Genomic DNA, 23,434 nt, shown 5'->3' on the forward strand with positions numbered 1-23,434 from the left:
AAAGGCCATTGAATGTTGGAACTATTGTATGTTGAGGCAATTGTAAGTTGAGGGATCACTGTATTCCAACATTCATTCTGTTTGTTGTATTTAATATGGCAAAGTATTGTGATCTCCTAGACACTAGTGATCAGGGGGGCTATACATATAAAGGGCCCAAAGTGCATAACCCTCTGTTGCACTTGTACTTTTTGGAATCTATTGACCTGCAGAATAAAGAGAACATTTCGATTTTACCGTAATGTGCACTTTGTAACATCTTTCATTTTACCATAAAATGTATTTTCATGGGGTTTATGTTTTCACAAAGTACAATTGGTTGCAAAAAAAAGCCCTCATGGGGCTCTGTGGATGGAATAATGAGTTGTGTCTGTTAGATGGTGAGGTGGAATAAACAAAAAAGCAAAAATGAAAATTTCCTGTATCCTTAAGGCCAAACTGCTCCAGGTCTCTCTTATTGGAAGGGCGCCTATTCCCAAAAGCAATTTTAAGATATCTCCACAGATGTTCAATGGGATTTAGAGCTGGACTTATTGTTGGCCACATCAGAACTCTCCAGCGCTTTGTTGCCATCCATTTCTGGGTGCGTTTTGATGTATGTTTGGGGTCATTGCCCTGCTGGAAGACCCAAGATCTCGGACGCAAACCCAGCTTTCTGACACTGGGCTGTACAGTGTGACCCAAAATCCATTGGTACTACTCAGATTTCCTGATGCCTTGCACATATTCAAGGCACCAAGTGCCAGAGGCAGTAAAACAACCCCAAAACATAATTGAACCTCCACCATATTTCACTGTAGGTACTGTGTTCTTTTCTTTGTAGGCCTCATTCCATTTTCGGTAAACAGTAGAATGATGTGCTTTACCAAAAAGCTCTATCTTGGTCTCATCTGTCCACAAGACGTCTTCCCAAAAGGATTTTGGCTTACTCAAGTTCATTTTGGCAAAATGTAGTCTTGCTTTTTTATGTCTCGGTGTCAGCAGGGGGTCCTCCTGGGTCTCCTGCCATAGCGTTTCATTTCATTTAAATGTTGACAGCTAGTTCACGTGGACGTTGATGCTCCCTGAGGCTGCAGGACAGCTTGAATATCTTTGGAACTTGTTTGGGGCTGCTTAACCACCCATCCGGACTATCATGCGTTGACACCTTTCATCTATTTTTCTCTTCCATCCATGCCAAGGGAGAATAGCTACAGTGCCATGGGTTGCAAACTTCTTGATAATGTTGCGCACTGTGGACAAAGGCAAATCTAGATCTCTGGAGATGGACTTGTAACCTTGAGATTGTTGATATTTTACCACAATTTAGGTTCTCAATAGTGTTGAGCACGGATATTCGTAATGCAAATTTTTATCGTGAATATCAGCATTAGGGATCGACCGATATCGGGTTTTTTAGGGCCGATACCGATAATCGGTGCAGGTTAGGTCCGATAGCCGATAACTTATACCGATATTCCGGTATAAGTTATCGGCTATTTAACCCCCTGCGACACCGCTGCAGATCATTGATTTAAAGCGGGCGCTTTAAATCAATGATCTGCAGTGGCTTTTGCGGGGCCATAGACTGCCGCCGCCTCCACCCGCTTCTCTCCCCCTACCTGTCAGGGTGGTCCGGGCCATCCATCCTTCCTTCCTGTAGTGTCCTGGGGCGTTCCGGGTGAAGAGTGAACCGGTCCAGGGTGTCCTTCTTCTCCGGCGGTCATCTCCACTCCGGGCAGGCTCCAGCCTAGTACGCTGCATAGGCGCCGCTGCGCAGTGACACCCGTGCGCAGCGACGCACCTGACGTCACGGCGTAGCGGCGTCAATTCAGTGTACTAGGCCGGAGCCTGCCCGGAGTGGAGAAGATGACCGCCGGAGAAGGACAGCCCGGACCAGTTCACTCTTCACCCAGAACGCCCCCGGACACTACAGGAAGGAAGTATGGATGGCCCGGACCACCCCCATTACGGTTAAGTTTAATTTTTTTATTGACTCGGAGGGTGGGGGAGGGGCCCGACCGGTATAGCGGTATGGGCAAAAATCCATACCAGTATACCGCCCAGCATCACGGTGGGGGGTGCGGTGCAGCGGGTCGGGGGGGTGGCGGTCGCGGTGGTGTGGGATTCGGGGCATTATCTGCTTATCGGCAAGGTAATTGCCGATACCGATAATGCCCAAAATCGTGATTATAGGCCGATAATATCGGCCATACCGATAATCGGTCGATCCCTAATCAGCATATCACGAATATTTAGAATATAGTGCTATATATTCGTAATGCCGAATATTCTTTTATTTTTTTTTCACATGCAAATTTTTATGCAAATTTTCGCATGGAAAAATAGTCAAAGAATACACGAATTTTGCTAACATAGGAAGAATAATCGTCAATATTTTAGCGAAATATCGCAAATTCGAAATATGGCCCCTGCCGCTCATCACTAGTTCAAATCCTCACAGTTCACTTCTCCTCTTTCTGTTGTCCATGCTTAGACATGAACTTCTCTCCTTTATTTTTCTATCTGCTTTCAGGTGGGATTTTTATATTGCCCACACCTGTTACTTCCCTAGGTAACTTTAAAGGAGCATCACAAGCTTAAAACAATTTTATTTTTCAACAATTTTGAAAGGGTGGCAATAATTTTGTCCAGCCCATTTTTGGCGTTTGGTGTGACATTATGTCCAATTTGCTTTTTTTTTCCTGCCTTTTTTTTGGTTTAGTTCCAATACACACAAAGGTAATAAACATGTGTCTAGCAAAACATGTGTTACTGCAATCATTTTGTGTGAAAAATACTAAATTTTCTTGAAAAATTTCAGGGGTGCCAACATTTACAGCCATGACTGTATATAGTTGAATCAGTGTATAAGTATGGCTCGTGCCTTTACCATAGTTTCAATGTCATAAAGTGCAGAGTGTAAGAATCTGTGTATGAACGGAGGCGTTCTATAGGCCTACTGATGTGTGAAGATGTGTGTGTGTGTGTGTGTGGAAGCAGAGTACCCCTTTACCCTCCCAGCAGAGGTCACATGTGCAGGGAAGATGCGGGGACCTACAAACAGTGTGTATTCAAGTTGTCACTGGCTCATAAGGGAGCAGAGATCAATATCCGATAGACCAATATATGGCGGGTACGATTAATTCCATATACCTATATAGGTAAATATTCTGTTGTGGATGTGTCCGTACGTGACAAAAAGGCCTCTGAAAAAGGAAAGAAACGATCTGATTGGTTGCTATGGGCAACTGGGCAACTTTTCCTTTGCACAGGTTATGATAAATGTACCCCATTGTGTTGAATGTAGAAATTCCGCTGTGGAAATTCTGGATTCTGTAAAAAAAAAAAATAAATAAATAAAAAAAAAAAAAAAAACATTGAACCTGTCTTTAATGGGATTCCGCAATATTTAAAGTCAATAGGGCTCGGCATTGCAGCCAGAATCTGTCTGATGAGCAAATTCTGTGCATAATCCCCAAACCTGCAAAAAATTCACTGCCAGCTTTGCAAAACAAAATTTCAGGGTTGCACCATATCCACAGGGTATGGTTTGAAAGTATGCAAACTCTGTGTGCGACTACATCAGAGTACACTTACAGGTTTAGGGTGTATGAAGAGAAGGACTCGATCTGCGGTGTTCTGATCACTGCCACTCAGTCAGACCTACCAATAGTAGTGAAAAACTACAACACCCAGCATGTACAAACAGCCAAAGGGCATGCTGGGAGTTGTAGTTAGATTTTATTTTTTCTATTTAAACGCATCTAACTACAACTCCCAGCATGCCCTCTGGCTATCTTTGCATATGCATCCCGGCATTCACACAAAAGGACATGCTGCTGTTTTTATAGGTATAAAAACAGCCGGAGGCAGACTTTTTTTGTTTTCCGCATCTAATTGTCCCTGCCTAACTCCCTCTGTACCTGGTATCGGATCACTAGTCTGTAGCCTCCAGACTAGGTGGGGGGGTCAGAGCTCTTTCACTCCTGGTATTTCTGTACTAGGGAGAAGTTGCGTTCCAAATTTTGAGGAACCTTTTTCTCCTTTTACCCCTTAAAGGAAAACTTGGGGGCTACACCAGCATGTTAGGGTATAAAAAATAATCACTATCCCATATTTTTCATTTTCACAGGAGGTAAAAGAAAAACAAAATGTGTAACACAATTTCTCCCCAGTACGAATAAAGCCTATATGTGGATGTGAAATGCTCTGCGATCGCACAAACAGGGCTCAGGAGTGAGAGCGCACCATGTACGTTTGAGGCTTTTGCACTGCAATGGCTCATAATTTCAGAGGTTCTGACATAAATGCTTAAAAAAAAAAAAAAACTTGCTACCCCATTTTGGAAACTACACTCCTCAAGGAATGTAACAAGAGGGTCAGTGAGCATTTAGACCCCACAGGTGTCTGACCTTTTTGGGAACAGTGGGGTGTGAATACAAAAAAAATAATTTTAATTTTCATGGTTTCAATAATCTGTAGGGTGTAAATGTTCACTGCATCCCTTGTTATGCTTATCTTAGGGGTGTGGTTTCTAAAATGGGTTTACATATGGAGAGCTTCCATTGTCTGTTGTAATAGTGTTTAACAACCATTTTTATTATTTTATAACAAAACATTTGCAGCATGTTTCCACTGTTCTCATGGGGGCTTAATAAACGTGACCTGGCCCCCCGACTTCCATTACAGCTAAATTCTCTCTCTCTCTCTCTCTCCAAAAGCCAAATGGCATTCCTTCCCTTCTGAGGCCTGCCGTGTGCCCACGGAGCACTTTACGTCCACATATGGGGTATTTCTGTGCTTTGGAAAAATTTGGGTAAAAATTTTTGGGTTGCTTTTTCTCATTTTTCCCCTTTTTAAAAATAAAAATTTGGGACTACACCAACATTTTAGCATTTTTACAGCCCTCTGTTCCAAACACTTGTTGGACACTTGTGCTCACTGCACCCCTTATTACATTCCTTCAGACCGGGGACCATGGAGGCTTTGTAAATGCGACATGGCACCCAAAAACTTTTTCAGCAAAATTCTCTTTCTAAAAGCCAAATGGCACTCCTTCCCTTCTGAGCCCTGATGTGTGCCCGCACTGCACTTTTTCACGTATGGGATATTCCCACATATGGGATATTCCCGTCAGTAGAAATTGGGTTACAGATTTTGTGGGGCCTTTATTTTTTTAATTTTTTTTTATTTTTTTTCATTTTATCCCCTGTGCATATGACAAATTATGGGTTACACCAGAATTTTTGTGTAAAAATTCAAATTTTCACTGTCCACTGTTCTAAAAATGTCACCTGTGGGGTATAAATGCGCACTGCACCCCTTATTACATTCTTTGAGGGTTATAGTTTCCAAAATGGTGTCACATGAGGTGGTTTCCATGGTCTTGACACCATGGGGCATAACCCAATTTCTCTTAAATGGGCACTGTCACCAAATTAAGGTTCTGGTTTCTGCACTTAGTGCACTTTTTGATTACAAGTTGACTGAGCACCCTTGGGTTAAAAGATTCGGTAAAGCAGTGGTTAGGTTGAGTCTATTAGTCAAACCATCTTCTCCTCCCTGGGATGTAAATTTATTCCTGAGTAGTTCAACTAAATCTCCTTTTGAGCCCATTCAGTAATTGCCCATTAAAACTCGTGACTCTTAAGCTCACCTTCTTAATGGCCAGAACATCGGCTAGGAGAGTGGGGGAGATTACAGGTTTCTCTATTAATGAACCCTATATTTGAAGATAAGGTGGTGTTATCTCCTGATCCTGCTTTCTTTCCCATAGGTCCCAGGTGGTTGGATTACCTTCTTTTTGTGATAACCCTAAAAACGAACGGGGGAAAAAAAGTTGCCATTGCTTAGATGTTAAAAGATGTCTGTTATCTTACCTTGATGCTTCTAAAAATTGGAGAAAGTCTCCCCAATTCCTCTTCCAGATTCAGGGTGTAAACAAGGGGAAGGCTGCTTCTCCTAGGATAGTAGCCAGATGGATCAAGCAGGCTAGTCACTTAGCCTATTCAGAAGCAGGTGTTCCCCACCGGTGGGTTTTACAGCACATTCCACTAGGGCAGTATACACTTCTTGCATAGAGACTGCTTCAGCCTCCCTAGAACACATTTGTAAGGTAGCTACTTGGAGTTCCCCCTCATACCTTTTTTTTGCATTAGAGACTTAATCTGATGAGGATCTTTCTTTTGGTAGAAAGCTTCTCCAAGCAGTAGTCCCCCCCCCCCCCCCCCATTACCAGTAAGAGTAATTTGTTTTTTGGCGTGCACCGTATATTATATGTTAAACAAAAGGTGTCATTACAAAGTACAATTGGTCACGCAAAAAGACCTCATATGGGTCTGTGGATGGTTAAATAAATAAAAAGTAATGGATTTAAGAAGTTAAGTAGGAAAAAATAGTCTCTAAAACTAAACTGACATTGTCCTTAAGACCAAAATGGGCTGCACCCTTAATGGGATTTAAAGAAGAAAATCTGCCACATAGTTTTAGAATAGATGTCCAAATCTCTAAGTACCGTATTTATGGGCATATAACACGCACTGTTAAAACTGAAATATAAGCAAGAAAACCTTCCATGGTGTTATACGCTGATAAAAAGGTGATTCGTCATATATACAGGTCTACAATGCAAATGCAAGGCAAATTTGATTCCCTGAGAGCTCCAAAATCCATCTGCCTCCAACTCCCGTAGGTGTTCGAAATGTGGATTACCCCACAGGGGTGCTCTTGGAGAGACAACCGGCTGAGGGAAACCACCGACCAGACCGCAGCCACCGTCTAAATAGGGGCCGGTAAGGATATAGAGGGAACTTATCTGTAAAATGTATTAGTCAGCGTCTCATAAGAACCCAGGAGAGCCCTCTCCAAGGACGTGAAGGCATTGGAAAGGTCCAGGTCGATCCACCAGGCTGCGTACACCAGCTGTGAGGCTAGAAAAGAAGGATCTCAGAGCTCGGTTAAGTTTAACAAAATACCCCTTGGGAGGAATAATACGGGACAGATGAAAGAGGTAGACGAACTTGGGGAGAAAAAGCCTTTTTGAAAATCTTAACTCTACCAGCCAAGGATAAAGGCAATCGAGTAAGTGTAGTGATGAGCAGGGGATCAAAGTTAAGGGCCATAAACTCAGTTGTTAGGGGACACCTCCACTCCCAAATATTTAAAGCGGCACACGGCCTGTAACCCATTAGGAAGTATAGAGGGCAAAACCTCCCTCGCTGCCAGCTTCAAATGAACCCGATCCTTCTGGGCAATCAAGAGACCTCCAAGCCCTAGTCAACTCCCTTTCAGCCTCCGGAGTTGGGTCCCTCACCACCGCTGCCTCAATAACCCCTATTTCTGACTGCAACACCCACTCCCAGGCTCCCAATAACGTCCTCCTGCCTGCCACCCATAAATGCTTTCAGAACTGTGGCTTTATAAGCATCCCACTTGACGAGGACATCCGGATGAGAGGCATTATATCCTAGTCAGTGAGCGGTCTCCAAGGCAGAAGAGATCTCCGCCTGGAGCCACCCAGGATGCATTCTCCACAAACATGACGAGGACCTAGGGACAAGGGGGGAGATTTATCAAAACCTGTCCAGAGGAAAAGTTGCTGAGTTGCCCATAGCAACCAATCAAATCGCTACTTTCATTTTGCAGAGGCCTTTTTCAGAAATTAAAGTAGTGATCTGATTGGCTGCTATGGGCAACTCAGCAACTTTTCCTCTGGACAGGTTTTGATCTCCCCCCAAGGTAACTATTAATGCAGAATGATCTGAGATCCCTCTACTAGTGTATAGCACACCTCACTCGCCGCTGGCAGGTCAGCTGAAGCAAAAGCGAGATCGATTCGGGAGAAGGTTCGATGCACCAAGGAGTAGTAAGAGAAGACTGACTCATCCGGGTATTTCCATCGCCAAAGGTCAGTAAGGCCCAACCCCAGACGCCAAGAAGCTAGTGTAAAGGATCCTGGGTCTACAGCACTGGTGTACAACATTGACGTCTCATAATTTTTCATTTTCACGGACCACTGTTCCAAAAATCTGTCAGACACCTGTGGGGTGTAAGGCTGTTCATGCTGGGTAGTTGCTAAGCAACAGCAGGAGGTGAACAGGCCTCACCTCCTGCTGTATCCTGCCACTGGGACCATCGCCGCTGCTGCCGCTGGGACCTTCGCCGCTCCTGAGGGGACCCCAGCCGGACCAGGGAAAGGTAGGAGACCCTCCCTGGCCTCTATCGCTGCCCAGCAGGACAGTGATCATGAGGTGGCACCCGTGCTGGGTAAGGGTGAATAGGGCTGTCCCAGGGTCACCAGAGACCCGATTGACCCGGAATCGCGGCAAATCGGTGGTCTGAATTGACTGGGGGGGCCAACATGGGGGTGGGTCTCAGGACCCCCCCTGGTCATTTGCACGGGATGCCTGCTGATAGATATCAGAAGTCGTGCCGGGTACGCTCTGGGTCCTTAACTATGCCCTGGGTCCTTAACTACCAGGGAGCCAGGTACGCCCTGGGTCCTTAACTACCAGGGAGCCAGGGCGTACCGATACGCCCTGGGTCCTTAAGGGGTTAAACTCACCTGGGGCAAGTAACAAGTGTGGGCAATATAAAAATCACACCTGAAAGCAGATAAAAAGGAGAAAAGTTCACTTAGTCTTTGCATTTTGTGTATGTGTGTACCACACTAAGCATGGACAACAGAAAGAGAAGAGAACTGTCTGAGGACTTGAGAACCAAAATTGTGCAAAAATATCAACAATCTCAAGGTAACAAGTCCATCTTCAGAGATCTAGATTTGCCTTTCTCCACAGTGCGCAACATAATCAAGAAGTTTGCAACCCATGGCACTGTAGCTAATCTCCCTGGGCATGGACGGAAGAGAAAAATTGATGAAAGTTGTCACTGCAGGATAGTCCGGATTGTGGATAAGCAGCCCCAAACAAGTTTCAAAGATATTCAAGCTGTTCTGTAGGCTCAGGGAGCATCAGTGTCTGCGCAAACTATCCATTGACATTTAAATGAAATGAAACGCTATGGCATTGCTGACACAGAGACATAAAAAAGCAAGACTGCATTTTTCCAAAATGAACTTGAGTAAGCCAAAATCCATTTGGGACAACATCTTGTGGACAGATGAGACCAAGATAGAGCTTTTTTTGTAAAGCATATCATTCTATTGTTTGCCAAAAACTGAATGAGGCCTACAAAGAAAAGAACACAGTACCTACAGTGAAATATGGTGGAGGTTCAATGATGTTTTAGGGTTGTTTTGCTGCCTCTGGCACTGGGTGCCTTGAATGTGTGCAAGGCATCAGGAAATCTGAGGATTACCAACAGATTTTGGGTCACACTGTACAGCCCTGGGTTTGCATCCGAGATCTTGGGTCTTCCAGCAGGACAATGACCCCAAACATATATCAAAAAGCACCCAAAAATGGATGGCAACAAATGCTGGAGAGTTCTAAAGTGGCCAGCAATGAATCCAGATCTAAATCCCATTGAGCATCTGTGGAGAGATATTAAAATTCTTATTGGAAGGGAGTCTCTTCCCAACAGCAGAGACCCGGAGCAGTTTGCAAAGGAAGAGTGGTCCAACATTCCAGCCATTTACACAGAGGTGTTAGAAGCTTATTGAGGTTTATAGGAAGCAACTGATTTCAGTTATTTTTTTCCAAAGGGTGTGCCACTAAATATTAAGTTAAGGGTGCCAATAATTTTTTCCAGCTAATTTTTGGAGTTTGTGACATTTATGTCCAATTAGCTTTTTTTCCCTCCCTTTTTGGTTTAGTTCTAATACACACAAAGGGAATAAACATTTGTATAGTAAAACATGTGTTACTTCCTTTTCTGTGAGAAATACTTCATTTTCAGGTGTGCCAACATTTACAGCCCTGACTGAATATAGAGCATGCATTTAGCCAATATGCTTTGCAAATGTTTGTTTGTGCAGACCTCATGGCAAGGGAGGGGGTGGAGATGAGCTCATCATGCTCCAGGAGAAATGCCCCCAGCCTCTCAGAGAAATTCAGAAAGACTGAGCATAGTAAAACAAAGATCAAAAGGTATTGTACATATTAACACAGGCAAATTATTATGTATGTAGGTCTTAGGGCACATTACTACACTGATTTAAGCATTTTTTTAAATTTTTTTTTTTATTACTAATGACAGTAATGGTTTAAGGACAAAGGTCATACCTGTACGCTCTGAATCCTTAAACGCTCACTTGAGAACAGCGAGTGTCGTCTATCGGTAGCCAGACACTCACTGCTAATGACAGACAGTGGCGATCTCACTGCAGCCAGTTATTAACCTTTTTAGATGCCGTGATCAATGGCGATCATGACGTCTAAAGTGAAAGGGAAACCTCTGCGATAACTAAGATGGGCTCACGGAACCCCCTGCGACAAACGAGGGTCCGTGAGCTAAAGTGGTGTAGGAGGGTCCCCTTACCTGCCGCCGATAGGACCCTCATAAGTCTTCATTCCCTGCTGAAGATTTTGTTAGCTTGAGCTGCCACTGTGTATGTAAATAAATGGGACCATTGTAAACAGCTGACTTCATACACATAATGGGTGAATCACTATGGGGCAGATTCATCAAGACTTCTGCAGAGGAAAAGTTGCCCATAGAAACCAATCAGATTGATTCTTTTATTCAGAAGCCTTTTAAAAAAAATTAAGAAATAGATTTGATTGGTTGCTATGGGCAACCAGTCAACTTTTTCCCCCTCTGCATAAGTTTTGATGAATCTCCCCCTATGAGAGCCGAGAGGAGTCATTTTTTGGTCATCACCTATTTTCTCCAGAAACAGGCTTAACTAATTTGAGCTCACTACTCATATAGCCATAGCCCGGCTGCTGATGGGGAAGCAATCATCTAGTTATTTTGTTCAGCCAATTGTTCATGTTTGTGTCAGTTGAGATTGGACATCTGTATATGGAAATTATTTTGCAGACATCCAGTATGACTCTGGCCAGCTTAGTGTAGGTGATACATCTCTATATTAAAAGAAACAAGAACTGTTGGGTGGCTTTTAATTCATTGGGTATCCAAACCTATTCAGGTTTCAATCAGTATTTGACAGAGTTGTTGATGCATTGGTTCAGTGTTGATTGGGAACCTTCCCCCCCCCCCCCCCCCTCCAATTCCCTGCCATTTTGGCATAATTTTTCTGCCATTTAACAAGCCTCAGCCTGGTGCTTTTCCTTTCTATTCTGTATTCATGCATTGATGTCTGTTTGCTTACATTAATTAGCTTACAGCCATTGAAGATTAAGAGGTCTTGGCTCTCTGGTCTATTTTAAATCTCATTTGTATTAACGCATCTTACTTCATGTCTGCTTAACCCGATCACACAGAGCTGCCAACTATTTAATAACCAGGGGCAATGGCTTTAATTCTTCAAGGCAGCTGAACATTTCCCTGACCCCCGCCCCCCCAAACCCAACAACTAAACTGTACAGACAAAACATGTCAGACACCCATAGTAACCAGATTCCCGCTTAAATTTTTACTTAATGTCAAGCACAGGGTCCCTAATATTAGATGGTACAACCTAGGTCCAAAACAACTACAGACAATGAGGATAAATGAACTTCAAATAACAAAGTGCACTCAGCAATCCATAGGAGGCCAAGCTGTATGCGTTCTGCTGTATACATGTACATCATCAAAAGTTCCCCAGAGGGGGGAAAAAAATCATAACTCTTATATTTCCATCCACAGACCCATATGAGGGCTTGTTTTTTGCGTCACCAATTGCACTTTGTAATTACATCACTTATTTTACCATAAAATTTACAGCACAATCCAACAAATATTTATTTATGTGGGAAAATTGAAAAGAAAACCACAATTTAACAAATTTTGGAAGGTTTTGTTTTCACGCTGTACACTTTCCGGTAAAAATTACATGCTTGCTTTATTCTATGGGTCAATACGATTAAAGTGATACCCATGTTATATGCTTTTCTATAATTGTACCTCTTAAGAAAAAAAAAATCTCAAACCATTTTAACATAATTAGTATATTTGAAATTGCCCTATTTTGACCACCTATAACTTTCTAATTTTTCCGTATATGGGGCGATATGAGGGCACATTTTTTGCGCCATGATCTGTAGTTCTTATCAGTACCACTTTTGCTTAGCTTTTACTTTTTATAAATAATTAAAAAAAATTTTTTTATAAAATGTGACAAAAGCTGCAATTTTGGACTATTGAATTTTTTTTCTACGTTTACACCGTTCACCGTATGGGATAATTAACAATATATTTTAATCGCTCAGACTTTTTTGCACGCGGCGATATCAAATATGTGTATTTTTTAATGTTTTTTGGGAGGTAAAACGGGAAAACGGACGTGTTACTTTTTATTGGGGGAGGGATTTTTTAACTTTACTTTTTTTAACTTTACACTTTTTATGTCCCCATAGGGGACTATTCATAGCAGTCAGTTGATTGCTAATACTGTGCAGTGCTATGCATAGGACACAGCACTGCTCAGTATTATGGGTGATCTTCTGCTCTGGTCTGCTCGATCTCAGACCAGTGCAGAAGACCCCGGGAGATGGCCGGAGCTTGGTGAGGGGACCTCCGGCTGCCATGCTGGATGATCGGATCCCCGTGGCAGCGCTGCGGGCGATCCGATCATCCATTCAAAGTACCGCACTTCTGCAGATGCTGTGATCTGTATTGATCACGGCATCTGAGGGGTTAATGGCAGACATCCGCGCGATAGCGGATGTCCGCCAATACCGGCGGGTCCCTGGCTGCTGATAGACCTGCCGGGCATGACGCAAGCACCGCTCCGCTGCTCGCGATCATGGCGGCCATAAATGTACGTCATGGTGTGCTAAGTACCACATCACCATGACTTATATACGTCCATTGTCGTTAAGGGGTTAACTGAGGACCCCCCACCCCATAAATATAACTTAACTTTATTGTTCAATAAAATATCTGAGCTGCGCTGTGCTCAACACTGGGTGGCAAGTGAATATTAAAACTGCGTACACTGTCATTGTATTTCTTGTTAGTTACACTTTTATACAGTGTGATGTTTAGTCCTTCATCAGACTTATTATATTCCTTTTCCAACAATTGTTGTCAATAGTGTATATAGGGTAGACTAACTGACAATAGTGGCACTCTAAAAATATTACACCATCCTGCCTGACGTTAAGCCAGTAAAATCTGGCTTTATCAAAGGCTAAAGACATGGGCAGCTTCCCCAGGAGCGAAGTTACTCCTGATTTTTAGCTTGTACTCTCTGGTTCAGATGTGAACCCAGCTCCAAATGGATCACATGGATTACATGGAAGTATACATCCACAATTAAAAGGAATCAGTTCCTGGAATAGTAGTATATTCAGGGATGGGAAAATTGTATCGTCCGACGCCCTGGACATGCAGTTCCGGGCGCCGGGCAGGTGAATTCTTCAGGCATTTAGCCCTGCTTTGGGAAAGCATGGCCAAATGCCTTAGGAATTCACATATAACGGGGCAATCAGTTTTGCCCTGTAACTAAACTCCTATAGGCTGCACCTGTGCGCTGCAGCCTATAGCGAGCCGCTCAGGACGACAGCGTCCCGGTGTAGGCGTGTGCGATGATGTCGCTCATCGCGCACCCATTCGTCCGGAACGACGATGCGGTCCAGTAATAACAGTGATTGCCGAGCACCCCCATCTCTTGTATGAGGCCCCAGCAGACAGCATGAAGGGAATGTTCTGTCCCTGCATGACACGGCTGCTGAAATGCTCCCTCCATGTATCTATGGGGGGGGGCACGTGTCTGTCGTTGCGTCATGCGGAGAAGCCCCCATTTGTGCCAGGGCCCCTTACAAAAGATCGGGGGGAGGGGTTTCCCAGCGGTCAGGATAAGCTATTTTGCACACAGTATTCCATTAGTGGGGCGGACTTACTTATCAGGGACCTTATCCACCTAATGAGGTGACATACTGGTCTGCCTAGCAAGTTTTTATTGATAAAAGACCTTATTTACATACTATTTGGGTTAAAATTATTTTGTACCAGGACAAGCGGATTTTTATGAGGGACAAGTAGATTCTGCTCCGTTTTAGTCCCTTGGACAAGTAGATTTTTTAACACCCCTGATATCCACAAAATCATCGCTCTAAGGGTATACAGTTTGGGGTACAAACTCAAATATATGGAAAGACATATCATAGCAAATAGAGATGAGTGAACTTACAGTAAATTCGATTTGTAACGAACTTCTCGGCTCGGCAGTTGATGACTTATCCTGCATAAATTAGTCCAGCTTTCAGGTGCTCCCATGGGCTGGAAAAGGTGGATACAGTCCTAGGAGACTCTTTCCTAAGACTGTATCCACCTTTTCCAGCCCACCGGAGCACCTGAAAGCTGAACTAATTTATGCAGGATAAGTCATCAACTGCCGAGCCGAGAAGTTCGTTACGAATCGAATTTACTGTAAGTTCACTCATCTCTAATAGCAAACAATGGAAACTCTATACAATACAATACATCCTGCCATGTACACTGTCAGAGACCTCACCACTTCTTACCCCAACATACGTTTCACCTGTGCTATATCTATCCACCAATCATCCTGCATCATGATGGACACACATACACAGCCAATGATATAAAAGAGAACTCAGCTGGGCCTAACCTTACCCTATGACTTGTCTTAAATGCCCTCATGTTTAACGCCGCTGATATGTTGTATACACGTCATTATTATGCGCTCGATGTATGCGCAGAGCACCTAGAGCTTCACATGATCTGAGTCACGTGACGCTTAATGGGCGGCGCTGCGCAGCAGTCATGTGTATCGGCCTAGCGCAGCGTAGAAAGAGGTGGATTCCTGCTCCTCACATGACCTGCACATCAGGTCATGTGAAAGTGATGTCATATTACCGAGGGTCAGGTGGTGTATGTGAATGCACCGCTTAGACCAATTAAAGCGCATGTGCAGGGTACAAACGAGCTGCTAAGCAACCATTGATGTGAAAGAAGCAATGGCTGAACTAAAGAGTGGGAGGAGTGTAGAACACTGCTGTACTTAAACCCTTTAAGGACTCAGCCCATTTTGGCCTTAAGGACTCAGACAATTAAATTTTTACGTTTTCATTTTTTCCTCCTCGCCTTCTAAAAATCATAACTCTTTTATATTTTCATCCACAGACTAGTATGAGGGCTTGTTTTTTGCGCGACCAGTTGTCCTTTGTAATGACATCACTCATTATATCATAAAATGTATGGCGCAACCAAAAAACACTATTTTTGTGGGGAAATTAAAACGAAAAACGCAATTTTGCTAATTTTGGAAGGTTTCGTTTTCACGCCGTACAATTTATGGTAAAAATGACGTGTGTTCTTTATTCTGAGGGTCAATACGATTAAAATGATACCCATTATTACGTACTTTTATATTATTGTTGCGCTTAAAAAAAAATCACAAACTTTTTAACCAAATTAGTACGTTTATAATCCCTTTATTTTGATGACCTATAACTTTTTATTTTTCCGTATAAGCGGCGGTATGGGGGCTCATTTTTTGCGCCATGATCTGTACTTTTTTTTGATACCACATTTGCATATAAAAAACTTTTAATACATTTTTTATAATTTTTTTTTAAATAAAATGTATTAAAAAAGTAGGAATTTTGGGCTTTTTTTTTTTCCGTTCACGCCGTTAACCGTACGGGATCATTAACATTTTATTTTAATAGTTAGGACATTTACGCACGCGGCGATAACAAATATGTCTCTAAAAAAAAAAAATTTACGCTTTTTGGGGGTAAAATAGGAAAAAACGGACATTTTACTTTTTTATTGGGGGAGGGGATTTTTCACTTTTTTTTAACTTTTACTTTTACATTTTTTAACATTTTTTTTTTTTACACTTGAATAGTCCCCATAGGGGACTATTCATAGCAATACCATGATTGCTAATACTGATCTGTTCTATGTATAGGACATAGAACAGATCAGTATTATCGGTCATCTCCTGCTCTGGTCTGCTCGATCACAGACCAGAGCAGGAGACGCCGGGAGCCGCACGGAGGAAGGAGAGGGGACCTCCGTGCGGCGTTATGAATGATCGGATCCCCGCAGCAGCGCTGCGGGCGATCCGATCATTCATTCAAATCGCGCACTGCCGCAGATGCCGGGATCTGTATTGATCCCGGCACCTGAGGGGTTAATGGCGGACGCCCGCGAGATCGTGGGCGTCGGCCATTGCCGGCGGGTCCCTGGCTGCGATCAGCAGCCGGGATCAGCCGCGCATGACACGGGCATCGCTCCGATGCCCGCGGTTATGCTTAGGACGTAAATGTACGTCCTGGTGCGTTAAGTACCACCGCACCAGGATGTACATTTACGTCCTGCGTCCTTAAGGGGTTAATGCACTAAGTGTTAACACAGGCTGGTAGACAATTAGACCTCCAGTCTGTGAGAGAGGACCCTGCAGCACGCACGTCAATCACAAAGGAGATACACAAACATACAGTGCAGGGGAAAAGAAAAACAAAACACCACAGTGACCAAATAAAAAGGTGCACAGTGATCAAATACCTAGAATAAAAATCACATATATGCCTGGAAAAAAAGAGAAATTAACAAAAGCACACAATATTAGGAAAAGAAAATGTCAATATTAATCCCGAATGATTGTGTAAAGGTATTCTTGTAAGTAAAGCATGAGGTAAGTGAAAAAGTAAACAACTATCGGCAAAAGTTATTTAAATAATAATTGTATTACTACATAAAGCAGTCCTTCACCCTGATTTCTGACTCATCTGTGCTAATTGCAGGTCTTGAATGAAGAATGTGACCAAAACTGGTACAAAGCTGAGCTCAATGGAAAAGATGGATTTATTCCCAAAAACTACATAGAAATGAAACCACATCCGTGAGTACATTGTTTTCTTGGGATAGGTAGAGAATATGTTTATCGTATATAATAGACTGGCCAACAATGTTGAGATGTGCAGATGCTAGCGTTATGTGCATGTCTTTTGTTATTTATCAGTCACATGTCACATATCAGTCAGTATCCTGTGAAAACTGAATGCCAATTATATAATTTTATATATATATATATATATATATATATATATATAAAATATAATATAATTTTTTATAGTGTGCATGTACTGGCAGACTCCCTATTGAGTTTAACCCCTTAAGGACTTAGCCCTTTTTCACCTTAAAGGAGTACTCTAGTGCAGAGTACTCCTGCTCTGTCCTGCCCGGGCTGCAAAATAAATGAAAATGAACCATCACTCACCTCCCTGGGTTCATGCGGAGCGTCACTACAGCTGATCGGTCCTCCGGTCCATCCTCTTCATACTTCCGGGTGTGACGAAGCGTCACATGGCGCTCAGCCTATCGCCGGCCGCCGCGATGTTAAGCCTCGGCCGGCGATGGGCTGAGCGCCATGTGACGCTTCGTTACACCTGGAAGTATGAAGGAGATGCACCGGAGAACCAATCAGCTGTAGTGGCGCTCCGCGGGAACCCAGGGAGGTGAGTGATGGTTCATTTTCATTTATTTTGCAGCCCGGGCAGGACGAAGCAGGAATACTCTGCACTAGAGTACTCCTTTAAGGACTCGGACGTTTTTTGCAATTCTGCCTACTGTCACTTTAAACATTAATAACTTTGGAATGCTTTTAGTTATCATTCTGATTCCGTGATTGTTTTTTCGTGACATATTCTACTTTAACATAGTGGTAAAATTTTGTGGTAACTTGCATCCTTTCTTGGTGAAAAATCCGTAAATTTGATGAAAAATTTGAAAATGTTGCATTTTTCTAACTTTGAAGCTTTCTGCTTGTAAGGAAAATGTATATTACGAATACATTTTTTTTTTTTGGTTCACATATACGATATGTCTACTTTATATTTGCATCATAAAGTTGACATGTTTTTACTTTTGGAAGACATCAGAGGGCTTCAAAGTTCAGCAGCAATTTTCCAATTTTTCACAAAATTTTCAAACTCGATATTTTTCAGGGACCAGTTCAGGTTTGAAGTGGATTTGAAGGGTCTTCATATTAGAAATACCCCATAAATGACCACATTATAAAAAATACACCCCCCAAATTATTCAAAATGACATTCAGTCAGTGTTTTAACCCTTTAGGTGTTTCACAGGAATAGCAGCAAAGTGAAGGAGAAAATTCAAAATCTTCATTTTTTTACACTCGCATGTTCTTGTAGACCCAATTTTTGCAAGTGGTAAAAGGAGAAAATTTTTACTTTGTAGCCCAATTTCTCTCGAGTAAACACATACCTCATATGTCTATGTAAAGTGTTCGGTGGGCGCAGTAGAGGGCTCAGAAGGGAAGGAGCGACAAGGGGATTTTGGAGAGTACGTTTTTCTGAAATGGTTTTTGGGGGGCATGTTGCATTTAGGAAGCCCTTATGGTGCCAGAACAGCAAAAAAAAAAACACATGGCATACCATTTTGGAAACTAGACCCCTCGGGGAACGTAACAAGGGGTTAAGTGAACCTTTATACCCCACAGGTGTTTCACGACTTTTGCATATGTAAAAAAAAAAATTTTTTTTTTTTTTTACCTAAAAGCTTGTTTCCCCAAAAATTTTACACTTTTAAAAAGGGTAAAAGCAGAAAATACCCCCCAAAATTTGTAACACAATTTCTCCCGAGTACGGCGATACCCCATGTGTGACCCTAAACTGTTGCCTTGAAATACGACAGGGCTCCAAAGTGAGAGCGCCATGCGCATTTGAGGCCTAAATTAGGGACTTGCATATGGTTGGACATAGGGGAATTCTACACCAGTGATTCCCAAACAGGGTGCCTCCAGCTGTTGTAAAACTCCCAGCATGCCTGGACAGTCAATGGCTGTCCGACAATACTGGGAGTTGTTGTTTTGCAACAGCTGTAGGCTCCGTTTTGGAAACAGTGGCGTACCATACGTTTTTCATTTTTATTGGGGAGGGGAGGGGTATGTGTATATGTAGTGTTTTTTACTTTTTATTTTATTTTGTGGTAGTGTAGTGTTTTTAAGGTACAGTCACACGGGCGGGGGTTCACAGTAGTCTCTCGCTGGCAGTTTGAGCTGCGGCAGAAAACTTGCCGCAGCTCAAACTTGCAGCCGGATGCTTACTGTAAACCTCCGCCCATGTGAGTGTACCCTGTACGTTCACATTGGGGAGGGGGAACATCCAGCTGTTGCAAAACTACAACTCCCAGCATGCGCTGACAGACTGTACATGCTGAGAGTTTTAGTTTTGCAACAGCTGTAGGCACACTGGTTATGTATCACTGAGTTTGTGACCTAACTAAGTGTTCACAACCAGTGTGCCTTCAGCTGTTGCAAAACTACAACTCTCAGCAGTCACTGACAGCCAACGGGCATGCTGGGAGTTGTAGTTATGCAACCAGCAGATGCACCACTACAACTCCCAGCATGCACTTTAGCCGTTTGTGCAAGCTGGGAGTTGTAGTTATACAACAGCTGAAGGTACACTTTTCCATAGAAAAAATGTGCCTCCAGCTGTTGCAAAACCATAAGTCCCAGCATGCCCATAAGGGAATGCTGGGAGTTGTGGTTGTCTTCCTCCTGCTGTTGCATAACTACAGCTCTCAGCATGCCCTTTTTGCATGCTGGGAGCTGTTGCTAAGAAACAGCAGGAGGCTGTCACTCACCCAACTCCTGATCCATGCTGCTTCAAGTCAGTCCCTTGCCGCCGCCGCTCCTGGGGCCCCGATCCCAACATTGACGCCGGGGATCGGGGTCCCCGGCTCCCGGGGTGCATGTCTCGCACCCGCTCACGTCCTCCGGAAGAGGGGCGGAGCCGGTTGCGGGAGTGACACTCGTAGCAGGCGCCCTGATTGGTCGGCCGGTAATCCGGACGACAAATCAGAGCGATCGTGAGGTGGCGCCAGTGCCACCTCACCTCTGCAGGCTGTGGCTGTTTGGGGCCGTCAGGGTCACTGGAGACCCGATTGACCCGGAATCGCCGCAGATTGCTGGACTGGATTGTTCAGCGATCTGCGGCCATCGCTGACATGGGGGGGGGGGGGCATAATGACCCCGGGCGATATGCCGGGATGCCTGCTGAGATTTCAGCAGGCATCCGGCTCCGGTCCCCAACCGGCTAGCGGTGGGGACCAGAATTCCCACGGGCGTATGGATACGCCCTCGGTCCTTAAGGACTCGGAATGCAGGGCGTATCCATACGCTCTATGTCCTGAAGAGGTTAATATGAATGATAAAAGGACAACGCATTTCAAGTTTCCAGAAATCATCATCAGGTCCCTACAGTAAAACATTACAAGCGTGTTTAAATACACACATGCATATGCATAGATTAGTGGTGACCCGGAACCAATGGTCAAAAGTGACGTGTAACTAGAACCTGTAATCTTGTGGCCTTGGTTGACCAAAAATTACATTAGTTCAAATAAATAGAAAGAAACATTGTTGCTTCAATAAAATACACTAAAATATAAAATTCTTTTGTGTTTATTATTATAATGGATGTTTAAAAATGTTTTCTAAAACTGTTTCTAGTAGAATCAAAAGCGAATGACCAGGGAGTCATTCGCCTTTGATTCTACTCTTACCCAGGAGGGCTGCAGTGGACCTTCTTTCATATCTTTTCTGCTCTTAACCTTGTTGTGTGTGGGCGCACAACCAACTTCGGTAAGCGGCTTGGGAATCACCTTCCCCTACCCCCACCTGCAAGATCTACTGATCCCGCACATGAGGCGCCTTCCCTCCTTTCTCCAAAACTGTTTCTAGGTGAACTTTACATATTTTTTTAATGTAGTTGAGCTCCCTTTGCATAGCTCTGTCCAAATATTCTGGATCAATAAAATTTGCGTCTCTCCAGCTTGAACCCAATGGGTTATAAAAAGGATGGGAGACCGTTTACTTTGACTTGAATGGGTTTCTAACACATGATTAAAGAGAGCCAATAGGTGTCTCTGTGGGATGTTAGTGAGGATAAGTATATTAATGAGTAATTGGTCATTTATTCGTTAGGAATATTGTTTCCTACTATTTTAGGATAAAATACAGTTGTAGATGTTAACAGCAATATATATATATATATATATATATATATATATATATACACACAATAATGGTTTATACTGAATAGTTGGCTATAGTGATATGGTAGTGTGATGAAATATCGATAGTTTTATAGGTATTACTGTGAGCATGAATATGCAAATATGCAAATTATATGGAATGATTATTGGTATTTTATTCATTCAGTTATTTCATTAAGGCCAAAAGGCTGTAATGTTTGGAGATTATGGCTGACATTTATCATTGTCTTTAGACAGTTTTTTGTGTCTAGAAAAGGCACAAGCAGGGTTTATTTGCGCCTTTTGGTTTACATATTTCTGCTGATTTTTGAGTTGCAATCCACTGATTTTGGAAATACACGATATAGAAGGGATTTATGAACTGCGCCTTTTATGTGAAAAGGAGCAAAGCCACCAAAAAGTCTCTAAAACTACACAAGCCCAGACTAGCTTTTTGGTGTATGTGAAGAGAGAAATTTCAGAAAATGTTATACCTGCACAAAATTTATAAAATGCTCTGTGACCATTAAATTTAGTGCTCATACACATTACCAGCACACACAAAAAGTGTAGGAAAATGATTCACATACACCTACAATGATAAATGCTGGCCTATATATCCAATACATTTATTTTCTATTAAGGAGTTCTATTTTGTTATGAGCTGTGGACGGAATTTGTTCTATTGGAAAGATGGTAATTGGATTTGGATCTTCTGGGTGTTCCTCCCTACAATGTCTGTAGACCCCATGATTGATAAATCCTTTCCGGATATGAGATCTATATTTGTTCAGACGTTGGTGCAGTTTTTACGTGGTTCTTCCTACATGTAATTTTCTACATTTACACTCTCTCGCATATTATGTTATCTGACTGGCAGTCCAACTTACAAAATAAAAAGTATCTCTCTTTAGTATGTGGATTCTCAAATGTGGATATACCTGTTTTTATTAACCCCTTAATGACCAATCCCATTTTCACCTTTAAGGACCAGGCCAATTTTATTTTAGCGTTTTCGTTTTTTCCTCCTCGCCTTCTAAAATCCATAACTCTTTTATATTTCCATCTACAGACCCATAAAAGGGCTTGTTTTTTGTGTGACCAATTGTACTTTGTAATGAAACCTCTCATTTTACCATAAAATGTACGGCAAACCCCCCCCCAAAAAAATTTTTGGGAGGAAATTTAAATGAAAACCCAAATTTTGCACATTTTGGAGTGGTTCGTTTTCACACTGTACAATTTACGGTAAAAATTATGTGTTCTTTACTCTGTGGGTCAATACGATTAAAATGATACCCATGGCTAGATACTTTTATGTTTTTGTACCGCTTAAAAAAATCTAAAACTTTAATGGGGAGGGTGCAGCTTTGCTTGGGGAGAAGATGGCTAGAAGGGTGGAGGAGTGTTTATACTAGGGACTTGGGGGGAGGGAAGCTACAGCAAAGAGGGGGAAGATAGTGTAGATAGAGAGGTGGGAATTATAAATGTACCTGGGGGTGGAGCGGAGGGAGGGGTTAGAATAGTTAATAGGAATAGGCTTCATAGGAAAATAAAACTTACACCCTTGAATCCCATTAACATAAAGGATGGAAATGTAAAGTGTATGTTCACAAATGCCAGAAGCCTAGCAAATAAATTTGGGGAGCTTGAGGCCTTGATACTGGAGGAACATATTGATATAGTTGGGGTCACTGAGACAGGGCTTGACTCCTCGCATGACTGGGCTGTCAATCTGCAGGGGTTTACATTGTTTCGCAAGGATAGAATGAACAGAAAAGGTGGTGGAGTCTGTCTGTATGTAAGAAGTGGTATGAAAGTCAGTGTGAACGATGCCATAGTGTGTGATGATTCTGAGGATGTGGAATCACTGTGGGTAGAATTACAAAAGGAGGGAAATACTGAAAAAAATAATACTTGGTGTAATCTACAGACCTCCTAATATCACTGAAGAGATAGAAGGTCGGCTGCATAAACAAATAGAGAGGGCTGCCCGGGCAGGTACAGTGGTAATAATGGGAGATTTTAGCTATCCAGATATAGATTGGGGTCCGGGGTTGGCTAAAACTACAAAGGGGCGACAATTCCTAAATTTATTGCAGGATAATTTTATGGGCCAGTTTGTGGAGGACCCAACAAGAAATGATGCCTTGTTGGATCTGATCATTTCCAACAACGCAGAGCTGGTTGGTAATGTAACTGTTTGACTTAAAATGTAGAAAACAAAGACAGACGGGGAAGGCAAAAACATATAACTTTAAAAAGGCAAACTTCCCTGGGCTGAGGGCTGCACTACAGGACATAGACTGGGGGGAGGTGTTCTCAAATACTGATACAGAAGGTAAATGGGACATCTTTAAATCAACTGTAAATAACTATACAGCTAAGTATATACCAAAGGGGAACA

General features: G+C 42.7%; 1 protein-coding gene across 2 annotated transcripts in view; it reads left to right on the forward strand.

Moving 5' to 3' along the window:
* The window catches only part of LOC130323922 (growth factor receptor-bound protein 2-like), a 51,811-nt gene that overhangs the window by 15,564 nt on the left and 12,813 nt on the right, over positions 1–23,434 (forward strand). For both annotated transcript variants that reach the window (XM_056553193.1, XM_056553194.1), the window contains one exon: positions 16,770–16,867. In XM_056553193.1, the coding sequence (XP_056409168.1) occupies positions 16,770–16,867 (98 nt within the window). The remainder of the gene's footprint in view (positions 1–16,769; positions 16,868–23,434) is intronic.

This window comes from Hyla sarda, unplaced genomic scaffold (genome assembly GCF_029499605.1).
Source record: "Hyla sarda isolate aHylSar1 unplaced genomic scaffold, aHylSar1.hap1 scaffold_257, whole genome shotgun sequence".
NCBI classification, from domain to species: domain Eukaryota; kingdom Metazoa; phylum Chordata; class Amphibia; order Anura; family Hylidae; genus Hyla; species Hyla sarda.